We start from the raw sequence: 22,723 nt of genomic DNA on the forward strand, positions 1-22,723 counted from the left end.
CTGGACTGGATAACTGCAAAAGCCAATTCTAATGTTGAATGCCTCTGATGTTTTAGAGAATGATCTTTGAAAATGTCAACTAAACACAAGTTCATGGGAAAAAATACCACCCACAGCCATCTGTATCTCTCTCGTTCTCTCTCGTTCTCTCTCTCTCTCTCCCTTTCTCTCTCTCTCTCTCTCTCTCACTCTCTCTCTCTCTCTCTCTCTCACACACACACACACACGCACACACACACAGTAGCCTTGGCAAGTACACATCACAGTGCAAAGCTCAACTTCCACGTGGGAAAACATATGCCCAAATTATAGCCAAAGTGTTATCCTATAGAACTGGATGTAGGAAAAAATGTTACACAAGTATCACTTCAAAAAAAGTCTTTCTGGCATAGTAGCTAGAAAATTGTCTTATGAGGTGTGGGTGCGTCCACAACAGTAAGTTGAAGGAGTAAGAGAGCTAGGGATCTGAGGAGGGATGACAAATGGATCTTGATGGTAGGTCCAGATGTTCTATATGTTCGACATTACTAGTGAGAGATGGACAGTAGGTCCACCTCTAGGAGAGAGGAAAACCTGTTGAAAACCTGAGAACGACAGCTTGTAGAAAGTATATGGGTATAGACTTGTTTGAGTAAATGTTGATTTTCAGTAGGATAGACTACATCATTTTTCCTCTTCTGAAAGTTGTTGTAAACGATTTGGGTTTTTTTTTTCCCCCACAAAGAAACTGCAAATGAGCTTCAAAATTGTATTTGACAGGTGGAATCCTCTGTAGAATTCTTTTTACCCCTGATATTTGAATGGTCAGCATTTTCTGTACATTAGTGGTCAGTAGAAGCGTGGGTACTCTGGAATACAACAGTCAAGAAAAAAAAAAAAAGGTGTTTCTGAACAAATCACTATGGACCATAACTGTTCTTTCCTCCTCTGAGTCAATGGGAGGAGAGCATTGCTGGACTCTTGCCTGTGAAAACATGGGGTAGAGGCAATCCTCAAGGGCAGGGACCATGCCCCTGAAATGGTGCTGAACGGCCCCCGTGAGAAGCTACATGCCCTGGGACACTTAAAAGGCTTGTTAGAGAAGGCGGGAGCAGTGGTCCCTACAACAGGTGGGCATGCCAAGGAGTTACTCAGCTGCTAAGGTTTACCAGCAGGTTATCGAGGACAGAGCCTCCCCGCCCAGGTGCTACAGCAAAGCCCTGGGCCCTCAAAGCAGACAGAGGGGGCCCTGGTGTGGCCACATTCCCCAGGCCCAGGCCATAAACATCATCATCTATTTACTGCACCATGCCACACAATACCATTTCCTGTATGGGCTACGATGTTGGCAGGAGGGAGTTAGAAAGAACCCCTTAAAGTGAGTTATTGTTAATATAAACTATATATTATAATTAATATATAAGGTTAATGTTATAATAATTATATATTATATGCTATATAGTATATAATATATATTTATTATATATTTTATATATATACATATATTAGCTCTAGAACACCTAGCCTCCTCCCCAAGAAGCTTTGGGGTTTGTGGCCACCTGGTGGAATCTCTTGGTATCCAAAAAAAATTACATCAAGCAAGATCTCTATCTTCCGTGGCCTGTTCTCTCCTTTCTCATGAACTGTGTTCTTCTGTCACTTCCAAAGGGTTTCTGGATTTCTAGCTGGTTTGTCCTAAATGGCCGATCACCAGCTATAAACTTCCCTACATTTATCCAAGTAATGCTGGAAATAATCAGCTCTTGCCCTACAACTTCCAAATCCAACACACCTCAGCTATTATCCTTGTTAACCTGTGAAATCTCAATTTTATCTCAGTATTTATCAAGTGTTTAACATTTATAAGGAGCTATGTTGTTTTTTAAAATAGTGCATACTCTGATACAGCCAGTAATTGTTCATTATACCACTGAGAAATTAAAATGTGTAGGAATTAGCCCTCATTCATGTATTCAACAAATATTTCCAAGTATCCATAATATACCAGGCTCACACTAGGTGCTGGGGGTGCACAGATAAACTGCTAGAATCCGGGCTGTGGAGGATTTCACCCTCCTGTGAACGTGGCAGACAGGAGTAGGACGTAGGAGTGGGTGCTGAGAGGTGTAAAATGCCAGGCCTGCCCTGGCCTAAGGACCTGCTCTGCCTGGAGCACAAGCCCTTGCAAGGACATAGCCTCCCAGGGAAATCCCTGATATAAGCCCTGCAAAATTATTTTCCCCAGTATTTTTTTTTTTTTTTTTTTTGTGGCCACACCGAGGGAATACGGAAGTTCCCAGGCCAGGAATGGAATCCGAGCCACTACTGCAACCCACACCACAGCTGCAGTAATGCTTAAGATCCTTTGAATCCACTGTGCTGGGCAGGAATCAAACCTGAGCCTGCACAGCAACCCAAGCCACTGCGGTCAAATTCTTAACCCACTGTGTCATAGCAGGAACTTCTCCCCAGCACTTTGCAAGCATTAGTCTCATCTTCACAACAGTATGAGAAAGAACTAGTAGGTACCCTCTGGAATATCTGTCATCATTCTATAGGGTTGGGTTTGCAAGATTAGCCCTACGGAGTCTGTGCATTTTCTTATGAGCTCCTGGCTTGCCATGGGAGAAACTGTCAATGAAATCCCATGACGTGAAAAATGCAGGGGGAGTTCCTGTCATGGCACAGTGGTTAACGAATCCGACTAGGAACCATGAGGTTGCGGGTTCGGTCCCTGCCCTTGCTCAGTGGGTTGACGATCCGGCGTTGCCGTGAGCTGTGGTGTAGGTTGCAGACGCGGCTCGGATCCCGCTTGCTGTGGCTCTGGCGTAGGCTGGTGGCTGCAGCTCCAATTGGACCCCTAGCCTGGGAACCTCCATATGCCGCAGGAGCGGCCCAAGAAACAAGAAATAGCAACAACAACAACAACAACAACAAAAAGACAAAAAAAAAAAAAAAAGAAAAATGCATGGAAGAAACAAGTAATGATGGTTCCTGGCCAGTGTTATCCTTGTTTTCTTTTTTCCCCATCGCACGAATGGATCATTTATTTCTAGAACACTTGATAGATATGTTCATCATATTCTTGAAATTGCCTTTATCCATTAGGAACGTTCTGAGAATTTGTCCCCAAGGTAGCGGTAAATTGCCATCACCTTAGCTTAGTATTTTTCCCAGCCTCAGGAAATCTGCTACTTTATCTCCAATCTTCTTCATGACATCTGTTCCCACCTATCATTCTCAGGTCTTTGTGGGCCCATCTGGAAGGGGAGGCCCCCCATCCGGCAGCCCTCCCTGAGGGGTCTGCAGCCCAGCCCTCCAGTCCTACCCACGGAAGACCCAGAAACAACACTATGTCAGACCACATTTGGGGCCAGCTCCCCAACTCACCCCAAATAGGAAAAAAAAATGTCTTCAAGGAAAAGAAAGATACTTTTCATTTTTGGTTTAACAGCTCGGACGTCAAAGCTGGGAGCAATAGTAACACATGCACCACCTCCCCCATCTTTCCTGGGTTCTGAGAAGGCAGGAGAGTCTGAGGGCTAAGAGCTAAGGTCCAGGAAAGAGAAGCCAGGTCTTCCGCGGCCATCTGCAGAGCAGCAAATCAGGAGTCAGGAGATCCAGGTAAAACTCTTGACTGTGCTGTAATTAGTAAGATAGGTGACTTGGAGGTTGACCTCTCTAGACACAGGAGCTATGCTCTGATTCTGAACATCCGTGCAATTCTGAGTCTATGGTGATAACTAAGGTCAAAACATTTCTCTGCACAGAGGGTGGCTGGGGTGGCTAGCACTTGGCATATGAGGAACGAGAAGCAATGGGCCAGTAGATGTGCCCTCCCAGCCTAGCAGATGTTCACTGAGGACCGGCTGTGGGAGAATGTCTTGCTTTGCTAGATGACACAATGTTAACCTCCTTGGTCCTCACCCCCTGCCCAGAACCTATCAGCAGAGGTGCCCTAGGGCAGGTTGACAATACACATGTCCCTAAAGTGCAGGGTCAAGGGGACATCTCCAGCCTCAGGAGCTATGGTTCCACGGAGAGGATGGTGAATGAAACAGGAACTTCTTTCCTATCCCCAGCCTAGAGGAAAGGGGCATGGTCACATGTTTTAGCTTTCAATCTGAGAGTATAGACAAAACCCCTTTCCTTGTTCATGTATGTCCCACATACCATGGTTGTTGGTCCTGCTATCTTCTCAGCTTTGCTAAGGTCATGAGCAATGGGATGCAGACCAGTTCTTTCCAACTTTAAAATACACCTAAGTCAGCTGGGGAGCTTGTTAAAAAAAAAAAAAAAAAAGCAGGAGTTCTCTTGTGGCAGAGCAAGTTAAGGACCCGGAATTAAACTGCAGCAGCTCCAGTGGTTGCAGTGACTCTTGTAACTACAGTGGCTCAGGTTTGATCCCTGGCCAGGAACTTCCACATGCCACAGATGCAGCCAAAAAATAAAACAAAAAACAAAGAACCTTATTCCAATTTGGTGGATCTGAGATCGTACCTGAGAGTCTGCCTTTCTAACGAGCCCCCTCAGATGTCCTGATGTCTGTGAAGCTGATCCGCAAACCAGACTCTGAGCAGCAAAGATACAGAGAAAGGACTGAAGGCTGAGAGCCACATGTTCACTGTTTGCAGGATGCTTCTGAAGTCATCTGAGCCTCAATTTTCCATCTTTGGGAGATAACAATGGCCAGGCGAGTTAACATAGAGAGTGTGCAAATGTAGTAACAGTGTGAAAGTTTTCTGCCATCCCAGGCAGCCACTCGATCATCTAAGCTTAGAGTTCACTGGAACCCAAGCAGAAAGTGTCAAAACTGCATAACTTGGGGACCACCAAGTACTCCAATTAATCAGCATGGGGGGTAGGGCATGGGGCATGCATCGTAACACGCTGTCGGTGATCTGAAGCTGTTGAGTCTCAGACCCCACTTTGAGCAGACCTATCCCAAGTAATAAGCTACCCTGCTCCCCCATGGGTGAAAATCTAAGATGATAAGATAGAGTATAGGGTTTTTTGTCACTGATCACAACTCTAGGACCCTTGCCGCCCCACAGAGGAAACCAATGTGAACAGAAATCACCTGGAAAATCTTGTTGAACTACCGATTCTGATTCCAACAGCCTAAGTTGAAGACGATATTCTGCAGTTCTAACAAGTTCCCAGAGGAAGCTGATGCTGCAGTTTGAGCAGCAAGAACCTTGATGGAAGGCTCGGAGCCCAAACTTCATGTTAGGGCTGTTTTTCAACACCGTGAGCATTAAAAACTTTAATATTCAAAATTTATCTGGGCTAGGGTCAGGCATCTTTTAAGCACCGGGGTGATTTCTAATGTGCAGCAAGAACTGAGGACCACCCCACCTCACCCCTCACACACACTCACATCCTGCTGAGGATGGAGACCAGGGCACCGGTTGAGAGACAGGACCAGACTGGCGGTGTGCTCAAGTCCACCATCCATGCCAGTCCAAGGCCGCTGAAAGAGGTCTTAGAGCAATGCCTTGCTGGAGCCAAAGGCAGGCTGGCCCATCCATCTCTTGACTCTGACAGGTGTCTGTGATGAGACCCCATTGAGGAAAGGACACACAGGTTTTAATGCAGGGAATGAAAAGAGGCATTTTTTCCACAATCACCCCTGCAGCTCAGACCACACTGCTCCTCCCAGCTCTGCCCATGATTTCCCCACGCTCTCTGCTTGCTTCTGGGGTGGTGGGGGGGTGGACCAGGGTGGAACACTGACCTGTCTCGTTTTGCCCCTGACCAGGCAGTGCTGGGGGGCAGCCACCCACGACGAGCCCAAAGGCCAGTGAGAGCTCAGAGGTTGTGCTCCCCAAGCCTAGGAACGTGTTCCACATCGAGTGGTCATCCATTCGCAGGAGCAAAGGTGTGCACCCCCCACCCCCACCCCGCAAGGTTCTTGATCTACTCATCTCTAAAATGGGGACAATGGCAGCACCTACATCACAGGGCAGTGGGAGAGCCATGAGGGTGAGGCTCATTCTTGTCACCCCCAAACTCTGACCACAGCCGCAGGTCCCAGAGTCTAGACCCCACCCCCAGGTGGTAGAGACTGGAGGCACAGGCTCCGCTGGTCTAGGACAGAGGGTCACCAACTTGACTGCACATGGGAATTACCTGCATCCCAGAGATGCTAATTCATCAGAAGGAGGGGGAAGCCTGGACGGCGAAAGGAGTTTTAAAATCTCTCAGTGCAGTTCTAAGGTGCTGCCAACCACTGGGCCTGACACTAGAGAAAGAGTTTTGGCCTGCAGCAGTGGTGGGGGTGATGAGGGAACAGGTAGAGAGCCCTGGAGGGGAGGGGGCTCCAAAGGCCAAGAGGAAGGTCCAGGGGACAGCCAAAGCGGAGCAGGCAGGGAAGCCAGAAGCTAGGATTTGGATGCTGAGGGCATGTTGTGGCAAACAGGGAGGAGCCAGCAGTGGGAGGGATGGTAGGAGCTCCCCAATCAGATGCAAAATGGGAGCAGCCTCATGAAAAGCCAGCACAGAGGAGCAATCTAACTGTGCCCCCAGAGAGGGGATACAACTTGCCCGGAGTCACACAGCAGGTAAGGGCATGGCAGGCGATAAAACTGGTTTCTGGGTGAGTGTCCTTTTCACAACAGCACATCCTCCCCAGAAATGTGTAACTTTCTTGCCCCAGTTCATCTGAACCTCATTGTTTCATACCCAAAATAGCCAGACCAGAGATAATGGCCTGGGGTGGTCTGGGAAAACCTCATACAGGGTTGAGAGTGCACTGAGATAAATCAAGGGCCCCTTTTAGCCCAGGAGCTTGTATTCAATAGGAGCCACAGGGCATCATGAGGAAGAGAGTGTAGTTTGCCTCAAAGGGTTAACAACAAGGTCCTTGCAATATCCTCTCATAAGAATGGTTGGGGGTGGGAAGTGGAGAGGCTCTAGCAGAAAGCCTCTCACACAGCAGCAGGTTGGTGGAAGCTTCCCAAGAGCTGGCACCTCAGACAGAAGCAGAGGATCCATCAGGATATCACACACACTGGCCTCAGTCTAGAGAAATCCTCTTTGCTTCCTACTCTTCCTTTCAAAGCTTCCTTAATTTGTTTCTGCTGCATAGTAGAACTTCCCAAACACAGTGGTATTTGCAGTCCATGCTCCTTCAAAAGTGGGAGCACAGCACCCTTGGTGCATCTCCTCTAGCGCTTAGGTGGCCTGAAATCTCATGAATGCAGACAGAAAGGCCAATTGTCTGAAGACACTAGGTGTTCCACCCCCAGACTGCCATTCTCACACTTGACCACAAGAGGGAACCAGAGCATCAACACTGAAACTTCCAAGGGTTTTCTTTCATAAGAGACAAAAAAAAACCCTCTACAGAAATGTATCATTTTTACAAATAAATTATCCCATAATAATGAAAAATATGGCCAGAGGCATTTAATAAAAATTTTCTAGAATTACAAATACATGCTAAAATCTGTTTCAAGTAACACCATGAATATCACTTGTCTTAGTCCAAACATCAGCTGCTGCTAAAATATCTAAAATTCCAAGACACACATCCTAACTAAAAAGACCAAAACAGCCGAGGTTGTCCAGTTGGGAAGAGTCAAAACCGAATGCAAACACAGACCTCGCAGGGTTCAGCAGCTTTATGAGCAAGAACGCCTTCCAATCATTGTGTCGTGTGGGAAAATAACCCTGGGTTCAGGGGTCATGGGCCACTCACTGTTTCCGCATATAAAAAAATAAAGGGGTGGAGCAAACTCAGAGCCTCTTAACTAACGGTCAGTTGAGTTTCTGAACTCCTAAATCCCTGAAAAATGTCCCGCTTACATGAGGATGTGCATTTTTCCTCCAAAGAGCTTGCCCAGATAGATGTGCGCGGTAGTGGATGTGGGGACCTCCGTGCGGCAGGCGAGGTGGCTGGGGTGTCCTCAGTGCGGTAGGCAGTGCTAAATATTCTAACTCAAGCCTTGTGGGAAATTTGCTGCAAAGGTCCCAGGGTAGAAGACCTTCCTGATGATGTTCTCTCCTTCCAATGCCAGTGTTTGGAAAAGGTGAACACCAGGAGAGGCACACCAAACACCCTTCTCCCCATCAGTACTGGAAGCCCGAGGTCGAGTTGCTGGTGAGTAAAGAGTGGCCCAAACCAGAGCCGTGACCACATCCCTGAGCCCGAAGCAGAATAGAGAGATGAGTTCCGAAAAAGACATCCTTTGATTTAGACAAACTTTTCTTGAATTCTTATTTCCAGAAACATAATTATATGGGATAAAAATGTCTATTTTTCAGTTTATAAAGTTTCATGTTTCTTTTATTAGAATTATTTCTTATCTATCTTCCTCTGAATACAGCATTTAAGCATTTAGGAAGTAAGTTGGTGCCAATTTGCAAAACAGAATCATTTTGTGTTTAATTTTATGGACAGTTAAATTTTAAAGACTTGGTGCCAGGTTTGAGGGCATACTTTCCTCTAGAAAGAGTGTAGTATAGTAGAAGTAATGTGTTTTTTTTGTTGTTTGTTTGGTTGGGGGTTTTTTGTCTTTTTTTTTTTTTTTTTCGGCCATTTCTTGGGCTGCTCCCGCAGCATATGAAGGTTCCCAGGCTAGGGGTCGAATCGGAGCTGTAGCTACCCAGCCTATGCCAGAGCCCCAGCAATGGCAGATCCAAGCAGCTTCTGCGACCTACACCATAGCTCACAGCAACGCCGAATCCTTAACCCACTGAGCAAGGCCAGGGATCGAACCCGCAACCTCGTGGTTCCTAGTCGGATTCGTTAACCACTGAGCCAGGACAGGAATTCCCAGAAGTAATGCTTCTTTTAGAAAGAAAGAAAGAAAGAAAGAAAGAAAGAAAGAAAGAAAGAAAGAAAGAGAGAGAGAGAGAGAGAGAGAGAGAGAGAGGGAGGGAGGGAGGGAGGAAGGAAGGAAGGAAGAAAGAAAGAGGAAGGAAGGAAGGAAGGAAGGAAGGAAGAAAGGAAGAAAGAAAAAGAAAGAGAGGAAAAAGAATCTAAAGATTTATGGGAAAATCTAAATTCTGTCCTTTGACATTGACCTTTACAAATGAGAACCTCTCCATCTATGCCTAAGACCTCATCCCCAGAGTGAGATTACAGATGTTGTCTTATTATACTACAGCCATGGGGGATTGGTTCCAAACCCCCACAGGTACCAAAATATGTGGATGCTCAAGTCGTTTATATATAACCTATGCACATCCTCTGGTATACTTTAAATCATCATCATATTTTAAGATTACTTACCATACCTAATACAATGTAAATGCCATGTAAAAAGGTGCCAGTGTGCACCAAATTCAAGGTTTGCTTTTTGGAATTTTCTGAAATTTTTTTCCTAATATTTTTAACCTACAGTTGGTTGAATTCACGGCTGTACAATGACTGTACAAGGTTGTTGCCCATATTAAATAAAGTAACATATCAACAAAACAAAGGATATTCTAGTCTACAGAAACAGAGATGATTAAATAGTGATTTCACTAAATGCCAGATGAAAACTTAGCTTGTCCCCCAAGCAAGCACTCTGTCACTCCTCCCGGTGAAGAGTTCAGAATGTGGCCCATCTCTTGTCCCTGTGCAGGATCTGGACACCATGGAGGAGAGCTCTGAAATAAAGGTGGGAACAGGCATCTCCAAGACTTCCCGGATTCAGAGTTTCCTGGCTGCCAATGGGAAGAGGGTCCGCAAAGCCCTCGGCTACATCACTGGAGAGATGAAGGAGTTTGGAGAGAGACTTAGAGGTAAAGCTTCCAGGAGCTCAGCCCCTCTTCCTTCCCCTGTAAAGGTCCCCCTCCTGTTGTCTCCTAGGAAACATGCTGCACGGATCTCTGTAGATGTGTCTGAGTCCCATTTCCACAGTCTCGCAGAGGAGATGGGAGTTTCTCCCTTATGACAGTCATTGGGATGTTAATGCCAATATGTGTAGCTGTGCAAGCTCAAATTTCTGAACCAAACAGCCATGATCTCTCAAATAGCCCCTCAGAATGTTGCATGTTAGGCCTGAGATTCTAGAAAAACACTTGCCCTAGTGATGGCTGCCAGGAGAGCTGTGTCTAATCTTCCTATAGTTTCCTGCTAGCCATCTGCCAGAGCTCAGGCCATGGGTTTGATGCCCACTATGCTGCAGTTTTCTTTCTAGATCCTTCTTGAAAATTCAGGCCATTCACGGGGGTGAGGGAGCATGGGTTGAGGAACAATGAGCTAAAGCCCACAGCCAGCTCGAAATGGAGCGGAAGGGTTTTCTGGGCAGCCAGTCACCCTCTTGTGTTCCTAGTTTACCCTCCTCTGTGGCAGGTGTCAGCAGGAGGCTGAGCCCACCTTGATGCACAGCTTCCCTCTGCCCCACACCCCCGACCCCCACTGGGACCTCCCCTGGAGTTGTCACACCTGAGCCTCCACTGACTCCCTGACTGGTTCTATTTCAGACAAATCCCCAGTGTTCCAGTTCCTCGACTGGGTCCTCCGGGGCACATCACAGGTGATGTTTGTGAACAACCCCCTCAGCGGCATCCTCATCATCCTCGGCCTCTTCATCCAGAACCCCTGGTGGGCCATCTCGGGCTGCCTGGGCACCGTTGTGTCCACTCTGACGGCTCTCATCCTCAGTCAGGACAAGTAAGTCCCAGGAAACTCAGGGTCCGGGCCCAAGGGGAACCTTCGCCAACTCGCATCCCCTCCCTGTCTGACTCCCGGCTCAGAAGCCTCTCAAAATAAGCCCACCAGTGTCTCAAAACAACCATTCCCTGGTTTGTTTTTTTGTTTTTTGTTTTCGTTTTTGTTTTTTGTCTTTTTAGGGCCACACCTGCAGCATATGGAAGTTCCCAGGCCAGGGAGTAAATAGGAGCTACAGTTGCCACTGGCCCACACACCACAGCCACAGCAGTCGGGATCCAAGCCACATCTTTGACCTACACCACAGCTCATGGCAACGCCGGATCCTTAACCCACTGAGCAAGGCCAGAGATCAAACCCTTGTCCTCATGGATACTAGTCAGGTTCGTTAACTGCTGAGCCACAACGGGAACTCCTCCCTGGTTATTTTTAACAATTATGCATTGTCTAGGGGAATGGGAAGGGTTGATGGTTTGAAGGTGTGTGTGCTCAGGCCCCAGCTGAGACAAGTCTGACTCAAAAGGAGAATCAGGCAAGCAATGCCCTGGGCTAGGCTGGGGGAGCCCTCCTTTGACCAGCCATGCCCCCCACCCAGGTCTGCCATCGCAGCCGGACTTCACGGTTACAACGGGGTGCTGGTGGGGCTGCTGATGGCCGTGTTCTCAGACAAGGGCAACTATTACTGGTGGCTTCTCCTCCCCATCATCGTTATGTCCACGTCTTGGTAAGTTTTCTTCTGAGGCTGTGGGTGCGGATCAAGGGCTGCCAACCTCTGTGAGTGTCCATATTTGACTTAAAGCAACGTTTACTTAGTTTGCACATCAGAAACCTCCACGAGGTGGAGTTCCCATTGTGGCTCAGTGGGTTAAGACCCCGACTTAGTGTCCATGAGGGTGCAGGTTCAATCCCTGACCTTGCTCAATGGGTTAAGGGTCTGCCATTGCCACAACCTGCAGTGTAGGTTGCAGATGAGGCTCACATCCAGCATTGCTGTGGCTGTGGCGTAGGCCTGCAGCTACAGCTCTGATTCAACCCCTAGCCTGGGAACCTCCATATGCTGGAGGTATGGCTGAAAAAATTTTTAAAAAGAAACCTTCACTAGAAACAATTACTGACATTACATAGCAAAAGCACCACTGCATTAGGTGACCCATACATGGCCTCTCATTACCTACCCTCTACTCCTGTTATTCAAGATCTAAAGGTCCCACCCTACCAGAGCACAGAGAAGGGGACCGAGGCCCACCCAGGTTAACAGCCACACCATAGGGTCCTGAAATCCTTCTCATCCCTTCTGCTCCCCCCTCTTGCCCCGTCCATGGGCCCTTCACCAGAGAGGACAACCTTACAGTCTGGGCTGAAGGCCCAGCCCCTGAACAGAGGCCTCAGAGGGCCAGGCCCCAGCTCCTCTCACTGGTGGAAATCACAGGGCACTCGGCCAAGAGAGTTCTCAGCTCCTCACAAACATTTGTTGAATGAATGAATGTGATTCCCCTCCCCAGCTGTCCTCTCCCCTCATGGCTGAGAGAGCCATGTGGCTCTGCAAGGAAATTCTGTGACTCTCTGTCTTAGGACTTCCCCCACAAAGCCCTCCTCCTGAAGTGGATTCTGAGCATCTTCCCTGTTGCTGTGCCAGCCAGAGGGAGGAGGCCCAGGGCCAGTCAGACTGGCAGAGGGAGCCAGCCAGCTGCTTTTCTCCAGAAGGTGTAGGGAGCCCCCTAGTTCTGCTCCAGGGTCAGGGCCAGGGGGCTTCTTGAACAGCATCTCCTGTGCTTCTGTCCTCAGCCCCATCCTCTCCAGTGCCTTGGGTTCCATCTTCAGCAAGTGGGACCTCCCAGTCTTCACGCTGCCTTTCAATATCGCCGTGACCCTGTACCTGGCGGCCACGGGCCCCTACAACCTCTTCTTCCCCACCACGCTGCTACAGCCTGCTTCCTCTGTGCCCAACATCACCTGGTCAGAGGTCCAAGTACCCTTGGTAGGTATCGTGGAAGGTGAGAGAGCAACCTCCATCCAAACTCATTAAAGTGGAGTTGACAGAGTTTCCATGGTGTCTCAGTGGTTAACGAACCTGACTAGTATCCATGAGGATGCTAGTTTGATCCCTGGCCCCGCTCAGTGGATTGGGGATCCAGCGTTGCTATGGCTCTTGTGTAGGCCAGCAGCTACAGCTCTGATTTGACCCCTAGCCTGGGAACTTCCATATGACACCAGTGTGGCCCTAAAAAGACAAAAATAAATAACAAAAATAAATAAATAAAGTGGAGTTTGCTTATTCTGCACTTAGAAATAAGTGCAAAATTACCAATTAGACAGTGGTGATTATACAGAAATAAGCTGTTGCCGATTATACAGTGTGAGGCACTCTGCCTACAATGTCTCCTTAGCCACCAGCTTTTTCTTTTCACCTTCTAAGAGCTTAAAGGGGCCCACCCTATCACAGCACAGAGGAAGAAACTGAGGCCAGGCTCAGAGACTGCCGGTAGTCACACAGCCAATGGGTGAGGAGCAAAGTCAAGCCTGGAACTCCCACCTCCTGACTTCTAGACGGGTTCTTTTTCTTTTTAATGTCTTTTCGAGGCTTTAATTCCAGTTTCAATCCAGCCTACACTGTATATTCTTTTCATCCAATTGTTGTTGAATCGTTGAAGGCGTGCACGGCCCTCTTCCATCTGTTGGTTCAAGAAGTCTCTGCTCCAGGCTCTCAGCTGACCCCTTGCTCTGGGGCATCCACATGCTCTAAAGCTCGGGTGTTTCTGCACTAAGAAATACCCACATAACAGAGCTCTTAAAGCTGTTTGTAAGCATTCGGGATACAGTGCTGGCCTCTGGAAGGTTGCCAAGGTAAGTAAGAGGCTGTGCTGGAAGCATGAAGTCAGGCTGGTGAAGTGCTGCCAGCCTTCTTATCTAACCAGACACGTCTTCCCAGAGGCCCCGTACTCTTTGTGACACCAAACAGCTCTGGGGACTAGCGCTCACTCTGAACTCTGTTGCTGGCATCCATCATCTCACCACAAAGCCATTCAGGCTGGTTGAAGGGACTTTGTCTCAGAAATAATGGTGCCTGCTTTCCCTGAGCAGTTCAAGTAGACAACAGCCGGACAGGGAAAAAAGAGCATGCATTTGCCCAAGACACATGACTGAGGAAGAAACGCGTTTGTGTTGGCCCCACCCTTGCTGGTTCGTGGGGGGCCAGGAGGGTGGAGGGGGACTTTGGGTGTGTGTGTGTGTTTGCGTATGTGTGTGTGAGAGAGACAGGATCTTTGTGCATGTGTGTGTGTGTGTGTGTGTGTGTGTGGACCTTTGAGTGTGTGAGAACCTCTGTGTGTGTGTGTGTGTGTGTGTGTGGACCTTTGAGTGTGTGTGTACCTTTGTGTGTGGGGGTGTGTGTGGGTGTGTGAGAGAGGAACTTTGTGTGTGTGCGTACCTTTGTGTATGTTGAGAGAGAGGACCTATGTGTGTGTATGTGTGTATTGTGTGAGGACCTGTGTGTGTGTGTGTGTGTGTGTGAGGACCTGTGTGTGTGTGTGTGTGTGTGAGGACCTTTGTGTGTGTGTGTATGTATTGTGTGAGGACCTTTGTGTGTGTAAGGGCATGTGTGTGTGTGTGTGTGTGTGTGTGTGTGTGTGTGAGACAGAGGAACTTTGTGTGTGTGTGTGCACTTTTGTGTGTGTGTGTGTGAGAGAGAGGACCTGTGTGTGTGTGTGTATTGTGTGAGGACCTGTGTGTGTGTGTGTGTGTGTGTGTGTGTGTGTGTGCACACCTTCATGAGCCAGAGATGAGAAAAGGCTCCGTGTTGGCAGCCCCCCTCGCCTTCCCTTTCCTGATTCTCATCCAATCTGTATCTTTTGAAGACAAAATTTGCTCTAATTGGCGGGCAGAGATGATGGTAGAAAAGGCAATTTAAAATATTTTGGCTTCTCCGTCCCACCTTTTCAGCTGAAAAGATAACTAGGAATTTTGTAGAAATGGGAAAACATTGGAGAATGCTATATTGATGCTTGAGAACCCCCAGATTTCCAGGAATGACAAATTCAGTTTGGGGTGGTTGGTTATTCTTTAAGAAATAGCTTTCTGGTCAATTGAATGGATTATGGTAATGATAAAAATGTTTCATCTTTTTGATAATTATAATTAGAGCCTTGAGTTTGGGGGAACACGTGGTAAAGGTCAGAGAGGGGCTCTAAAACCCCCAGCGATTTTGAGTCCCCCCCCAACGTGGGACAACTGGCTGGAGATGCGACTGGCTGGGCTCTAGACAATCCAGTGCCACTGCCTCTGTATAAAACCCTCCACCTGTCCCACCTTCTCCCACATGGATGCCGGAGCCCCCGTCCTTTTCTCTGTCCTGGGATAATGGAAGCCTGAGCCCAGAGAGCCACCCTCTAGACCATCCCACAGTCCACTTGGCCTCCCGTCCCTGCACACTCTTGTGTGGTCTGGGGGCCCAGCTGCAGGACCTCCCTCCCCAGAACCTGGGGTGGAGTCAGAGGACGTGGGCTGAGGGAGGAACTGCCTCTTCTTGAAACATACACAAAGGGTGGAAGGAACCCCCAGGCATCGCAGCAGGGCCCAGCATTTTCCCAGCTCAGGGCCCTCTGGCCAAACTTCCAAGACACAGGACCCAATCTCCATCACTGGGGACAACTGTGTGCCCAGAATCCCTTCCCAAACTCCAGAGAATGTGCATGGGTGCCCGCCAGGCATTGGGCCCTGGCCTCTCTTTGGCATTCACAGACAGGCACTACCCCTGAGACACAGGGGGCCTGACACATCAGGGTGCTTCCCCATTAGCCACCATGCTGCGGTTTATCAGTAAAATCCACAGATGCCATGGGTACCAGCTGTGGGTATCAGCCCAACTGTTCACCCAGATGACTGGACCAAAGTGACCACAGCCCAGACATGCTGTTCTTGGAAACACAAAAGACCATTTTCCCATCTAATATTTAGCCTTCTAGTCATGTTTTTAACTTAAAAAAATAAAAGATATTACAAGAGAATTTTTCAACCCCAACTTTAATCAGACCATCTATTACTTTTCTAATGAATAACACCCTCATTTGAAGTATTTGGTTTCTCTTTACTGGTATAGTTTAGTACCTTACATTCATGTTTCTAAATAAAGGAAATAACATCTTAACCCCTTACTGTTCTAATGATTCAAGATTTAAAAAATAAAGTCCTGTTTAGGGCTAACCAATTTGAAAACAGCTTGGAAATCGGTCGCATAATGTTAGTGTGGAAGGTTTGGCACCAGATGGTTTCCAGCCAAGGTTCAGGTTATCTGTTTTGCCTCCATAATTCTGTGTGATCTTGTTGGACCTGCAGCTTTTGAGAGCCATCCCTGTTGGAATCGGCCAAGTGTATGGCTGTGATAACCCCTGGACTGGAGGCATTTTCCTCATAGCTTTGTTCATCTCGTCACCTCTCATTTGCTTACATGCTGCGATCGGATCTACCATGGGGATGTTAGCAGGTAAGTGTCATTATTAAGTGACAGGCCTTATGAAGAGCCACCCCCCCTTCTTTTGCTTTTTTAGGGCCACACCACGGCATATGGAGGTTCCCAGGCTAGAGGTCAAATTGGAGCTACAGCTGCCAGCCTATGCCACAGCCACAGAACACCAAATCCAAACCGCATCTGTGACCTACACCACAGCTCATGACTTCTCTGGATCCTTCACCCACTGAGTGAGGCCAGGGATGAGCCCTCATTCTCATGGATATGAGTCGGTTTCACTTCCGATGCGCCACAAAGGGAACTCCAGGGCCCCTTATTCATGGACCATAAGGATGTTGTGACTCGGGCCAGCTCCCAAGAAAATAGTGACGTGTGTCTCCAATGCTACACCTGTTTGGTACCATAAACTTTCCCACTTTCCATGACACCAGGTCTTCCATTTGGGGTGTCAGTGCCCTTTTGCCCCTTTAAGCCAAAGCTGCCCTCAGGAAAGGCTTTGGTGTTGACTAACCAACACCGAAGTATACAGTTACTCTCAGTATAAATTTAAGGCTCCAGAGGGTGTCTTCCAGGTATATATTTATATTTTGAAGTCTCATCTCTAATCACGACAAGAAGCATTTGCTCTCCATTAGAGAACATTAAGGCTGTTCCCTTAGCCCTCCTTTTTCTGGAAGGCAAAGGATGGTATCCGGACCACTAAATCAGACCCCAGATCATGCCTCAAGAGTATTTTCTACATAACTGCTGAGCCATTGACATGCATGTGACTCTAAAGCCATGTGTTTCCTTTAGATGTTTCCTCACTGAATAGGCAGAAGTCCTTTCTTATAATCCTTGGGTATTGATGACTGGCCCAGGCTCTGAGGATGGTGGTGGGTTTGGGGGCAGCAGGTGGGCCCATGAGACCCACACAGCGCTCAGCCTGCCTTCTCCTCCAGCTCTCACCCTGGCGACACCCTTCGACTCCATCTACCTCGGCCTGTGGGGTTTCAACAGCACGCTGGCCAGCATCGCCATCGGAGGCATGTTCTACGTCCTCACGTGGCAGACACACCTCCTCGCCATTGCCTGCGGTAGGTACCACCAGCGGATTCCCTTTCCTCTGGGTCATGCCTGCATCTATCCCCACAGGGACAGCACCCTGTGGAAATTCTGCTCGTCCTCTAAGGATAAATGGGAGGATTTGTTTGCTTTATAAAAAAGTTTTATTTTAAACTGTTTTGAAGGGTCCTTCAGTGATTAGTACATTCATTGTCACTGAATACAAAGTGTTCAGTCACAGGAAAACAGATTTTTTTTTTTGTAGTTTTCAGTTTTGGCCACCCTGCAGCATATGGAGATCCCAAGCCAGGGCTTGAGACCTATGCTGCAGCTGTGGCAACGCCAGCTCCTTTAACCCACTGTTCTGGGCCAGGGATTGAACCTGCATCCTGGTGCTGCAGAAGCACCGCTGACCACATTGCATCACAGCAGAACTCCAAGAGAGATTTTTTTCATATGGAGGTTGTTCGCTTGCTGTCCATGGGCTGTCACCTGTGATTGCTACTTTCCAGGCTGGTGATTGGAGCTTATCCAAGAGCAGCTCTTTTGCAAATTAATCTTTCTATGTGGAGTTGTGTGATTTACACCAGACACAGTGATTAAGCTTAAGCACCCACACATTGACCGGAGGACCTTCAAATAAACTTGTAAGAATGCTGAAGAACGAGATCAGGGTTACTACCAGCTGGGCACTCAGTAACTCTCTAATAAATGTTGTTAATATCCTGGGGACAACTGGGGTGCTTTTAGTTGAGAGAGTGAGGGTTCAGAATCAAAGCTCATTTTCTCAGAACCTCACCTCTCACCAGCCCTTGGCTCTTCCCATCCTGGTGCTACCCTCTGTTCACAAAGCCCAGAAGACGAGACAGTAGGAGTATTTGGCTTCCTCGGGCTTACGGAATGCTGTTCCTCCCTGGAAACCTATATAATGTTAATAACTCGTGATGAAATAGTCCAGCAGGGAATTCTGGGATTCACCGGCCTTGGTTGTACAGTAAAATGTTCATGTATGGTTAATGCTGCTAAATGTTCCTCTGCTAGAACTCAACGTGGTAGGACCCAGGAGAACTGTAACAGGCAGATTCTGGTCCTTTTTCACAAAGTTCATCTGCTGTCTCTGTTATGTCCACATTTGCATGGAATTTAACACTTTTCAAAGCTGCCAAACAACGGAAACATGACCCAAGGGTTTTTTGGGGTTTTTTTTAACTTGAGAGATAGCATTTGTGGCATAAAATGGAAAGAATGTGAAGACTAAGCTCAAGGCACTGTCGGTCACAGAACTATTTCTTGGTTCTTTTCCAGCTCTGTTTGCAGCCTACCTGGGTGCTGCCCTCGCTAATATGTTATCTGTGGTGAGTCAACCTGGGTTATGTATGTGCCTCACACTCTCCCCTGTGTTCTCTCGACTCCCTAAACCCTTCCTCCAGGAACCCCTCCCGAGTTCATCTCTTTTGTCTCAAATCATGGTTTTTGCAGAATTTGGGGGGTTTTGTTTGTTTTTTGTCTTTTGGGGGCTGCACTTGTGGCATATGGAAGCTCCCAGGCTAGGGGTTGAATTGGAGCTACAGCCACTGGCCTATGCCGCAGCCACAGCAATGCCAGATCCAAGCCATATTTGCGAGCTACACCACAGCTCATGGCAATGCTGGATCCACTGAGCAAGGACAAGGATCAAACCTGCGTCCTCATGGATACTAGTCAGATTTGTTTCCGCTGAGCTATGATGGGAACTCCGATTTTTGCAGAACTTGTGCAGGTCAACATTGGTCAATCAGATCCTGTCATCAGTGGGCCAGGCAGGCTTCTTATAGAAGGAGAATTTGAAAGGCATCTTGTAAATCAAACTCCTTCCTTGCAAATTTCTTGTAAATTGAATTCTTCCATGACTACTCTCAAATCTTTGTTGTTTAATTTTTTTTCTGTGTTTATAGATCCTCTCCCCACAGCTTGTAGGCCAGTGTACATCCATAGCAACTACCAGGGAGCTGGCACTCATGAGGCCAGGCTTCAGCGAGGACAGGGAGCCAAGCTCCAGAGAAGCCAGAGCTGATGGCTGAGAGCATGTGCTGCTGTGTGAGGACCCTTCTTTGTCTGAGCCCCAGTGCAGGTGGTGTGTGAGGTCAGGAGGAGCCATGAGACCAGCCCCAGCCCGCCCCCCCCAACCCCCACCAGCACGCAGGGAAGGGGCCCAGGCCTCAGTTCAGAGCACCCAGGGCTCAGCCTACATCAATGCCATCCCCTCCAAAAAAGGCTCAAGGCACACCTCACATAGGCAACCAGGAAAAATCCCCGTGGTCCTGCAGGTGAGGGTGGAGATGGGCGTTCCACTAACACCTGTTTAAATTCCTCCTTCACCCTCAGTGAAATTGGGTGGTTTGGACCTAGCATAGGAAGGGATTTTTTTTAAGCATACAATTCCAGAACTAGGCTGTCACTGTTCCTCCTTAAGTCCTATCCATCGGGGCCATCTTTGAACACACAAATGACTGGCATCATTCCTCCAATGCTATTCCCAGAGGTTTTTACTGCTTATAAGGGTGTTTAGGGCATTGATTTGACCTTCTTCATAGTTGAATTGTCAGGCTCTTCACTAAAAAGCTATCCATTCAAGTTATGTCTTAAATGAAGAGTGAGGAGAGGTATTTAAAGCCTTTATGGGAATTCCTGCTGTGGCTCAGTGGATTAAGAACCCAACATAGTGTCCATGAGAATGCGGGGTGGATCCCTGGCCTCGCTCAGTGGGTTAGGGATCCTGTGCGGCCACAAGCGGCAGTGTATGTCACTGATGTGGCTCAGAGCTCCAATTCAAGCCCTAGCCTGGGAACTTACATATGCTGCAGGGTGTGGCATAAAAAGAAAATATAAAATTAATTAATTAATTAAAAGAAAAGAAAAACCTCAGGGAAGCTTAAGGAGTAAAACACAGGGGAACATCATGAGAAAGGGCATTGGGGCAGGAGAGCCCTTGAGAAGAAGTAGCTGCTCTCCAGCTCCCTGGGGCCAGGATGTGACATGTCAGCCTCTCCCTGTGTCTGCTCCATCCCTGTGTCTGCTCCATTCCTGTGTCTCTCTGTGATGGGTTTCTTCTGCGACACAGAGGCACCCAAATATCCACCCAGCACTGGTAGACTGTCTAGTTTTATCAAATCAAGAGTCTCTGGACAGAGCCTCTGTGTCTCTGAGTTCAAATTCTCAAGAGATGGATTCTGTTCCCAGGTCACCTGCCTATAGGAGGCTGCACTTAAGTCAGGTGCCTATCTCTAGTCCAGGCAGCTGTGACCAAAGAAGAAAAGATCTTGAATTTAAAAATGGCTTCCAGGAGTTCCCACTGCTCAAAGGTAGCAAACCCGACTAGTATCCATGAGGACTCACGTTCAATCCCTGGCCTCAAGCAGTAGGTTAAGGATCTGGCATTGCCATGAGCTCTGGCGTAGGTCGCAGAAGTGGCTTGGATCCCATGTTACCATAGCTGTGGCGTAGGCCGGCAGCTGTGGCTCCCCTTAGACTCCTAGCCTGGGAATTTCCATATGTTGCAGGTGCAGCCCTAAAAAGATAAGTAAATACATAAATAAATAAATAAGGCTGCCAAAGCCATTCCTTCAACAGGGGCTGGGGGAGAAGGTGGTGGGAAAGGCCATAGTTCCCAGAGTGGAGGTATAGCCTGGCCAGACATCTGTGGCAAAATGTGTCTTCTACACAAGAGCATATTCTGCTAGGGTTCCAGTGGCTGCATTGTGAAGAATATGTATCTTCCTGTTACAATGCAGACGGACCCCACTGGCACGATGTGATTTATATTGGTCATGAATTAACTACTATTCTGATCAGTGCCCACAAAGCCTCCCCTCCTTCACCCAGAACTGCAGGTGATTGTGAGGGGCTGATGGAACAAGCGCGAGCTTCTGATGTAACCCTATTGTCTCTCATGTCCCCTCTTTCCCCAGTTTGGATTACCTCCCTGTACCTGGCCCTTCTGCCTCTCAGCACTCACCTTCCTGCTCCTGAAGACCAACAACCCCACCATCTATAAGCTCCCGCTCAGCAAAGTCACCTACCCAGAGGCCAACCGCATCTACTACCTGTCTCAGGAGAAAAACAGAAGAGCATCGTCCGTCACAAAGTACCAGGCCTACGATGTCTCCTAAGTTGCCCTTTTCAAAGCATGTCACTATAAATGCAGCCTCAGCAGGCTGTCCAGGTCCCCAGGCTGAAAGCCACTTAAACTCTCTTTTTCACTGTTCTGATTATGCCCCAACATGCCTACACCCCAGTTATTCTCAACGACAGGGAAGTATGCATGCACTCACTATTCAGGATCATCTCTGTTCTAAAGTGCATAATACTTATCAAAAATAAAGTTAATTTAGGAGTTCTCTTGTGCTACAGTGGGTTAAGGATCTGGTGTCGTCACTGCAGCAGGTCAGGTCACTACTGTGGTGTGGGTTCAGTCCCTGGCCTGGAAACTGACACATGCTGCAGGCATAGCCAAAATATATATGTAGGCACAACTATATATATATACATATATATATATATATATATATATATGTATATATATATATATCAAATCAAGATATATATGGTTAATTTAGACTTTCTACACACAGCTCACTCCATGAAAACTGCCTCTGAAATGATTTTCCCGCTTTTGCCAAATAAGCCGCATCCCTAAAGAGAACTCACCAAGAAGGGGACACAGATTGGTGACATGGTCAGCCAACTATAGCCATTTAACACAGCGAGGTATAGTGTCAGGAAGTTAGCCTAGGAGGCAAAAAGGGCTGGTCCACCCCCAGCTCTGCCTGAAATGAACTCTCACCACTATGGTATCCCCCTCTCACTTCCATTTCTTACTGGTTTCATGACAGAGAGGGATCCTACAGTCCCTTCCACCTCAGAAGTATGGATTCTTTTCTTTCAGTTAAACTGATGAAATTGACATGACCAATCAATAATTACTTTGTGTTAAGAAAAAGACCACAGGGCTACCCAGAAGAGGCAGGACAATTTTAATGCCATAGGGAGATTTATTCTTGAGTCATGAGAAGATATTCTCCAGACTTGGGGTTAGGAACCTAAGCTCACTGGAAATGCCAACGTGCCTTCTTTTTCATAACAAATATTACTGGAAATGTCATCAGATGAAAATTGATCTTTTTCAACATTTAAATCATACTCTAAGCAAATATATTTCCTTTTGTAATGTTCATAAGCAACTTCTCATTAAATGATTAAGCTTGCAAATTAGTGTTGGGGTTTTCTTAAAATGGGGCTCACGTGCATTATCCAAACACTGCCCATTGGAGGGGTTTTCCACCGTCAAGCACATGTTTGAAAAGAGATGAGGATGGGTTAAAGTTTCAGAAGAGGCTCTGATTTGCTTATGAAGGAAATTATACATAAATGATTGTGGTCATTGTTTTCTCTTTGAGGTGAAATGCCTGTTGTTACAACCCATCTCCCTTTTGTAGGGAGAGTCTTTGAGTCTTGCACTCTAAAATTACATCCAGAGGCTCTTGAATGGCCAGTAACTCTGCTACTTAGTTGCTAATCTTAAAGCATTGAGTTCCTAAAACACAGGAGCCCTTTGTGGGAAGCCTCAGGGCTCAGCCTTCCCACCTCTCCAC

General features: G+C 47.5%; 1 protein-coding gene across 1 annotated transcript in view; it reads left to right on the forward strand.

The window, feature by feature from the left end:
- SLC14A2 (solute carrier family 14 member 2) overlaps positions 1-22,340 on the forward strand; it is a 486,884-nt gene extending 464,544 nt beyond the window's left edge. The window contains exons 13-22 of the mRNA XM_021092457.2: positions 5,741-5,860; positions 8,001-8,083; positions 9,555-9,714; positions 10,399-10,588; positions 11,181-11,309; positions 12,371-12,563; positions 15,917-16,064; positions 16,991-17,125; positions 18,399-18,448; positions 21,041-22,340. Coding sequence (XP_020948116.2) covers positions 5,741-5,860; positions 8,001-8,083; positions 9,555-9,714; positions 10,399-10,588; positions 11,181-11,309; positions 12,371-12,563; positions 15,917-16,064; positions 16,991-17,125; positions 18,399-18,448; positions 21,041-21,241 — 1,409 coding nt within the window. The 3' untranslated portion in view covers positions 21,242-22,340. The remainder of the gene's footprint in view (positions 1-5,740; positions 5,861-8,000; positions 8,084-9,554; positions 9,715-10,398; positions 10,589-11,180; positions 11,310-12,370; positions 12,564-15,916; positions 16,065-16,990; positions 17,126-18,398; positions 18,449-21,040) is intronic.
- Positions 22,341-22,723: the final 383 nt, after the last annotated feature.

This window comes from Sus scrofa, chromosome 1, assembly GCF_054392235.1.
Source record: "Sus scrofa isolate SSC_HxYL_T2T_F1_AM1 chromosome 1, Sscrofa_HxYL_maternal_Yorkshire_Landrace_v2.0, whole genome shotgun sequence".
NCBI classification, from domain to species: Eukaryota; Metazoa; Chordata; class Mammalia; order Artiodactyla; family Suidae; genus Sus; species Sus scrofa.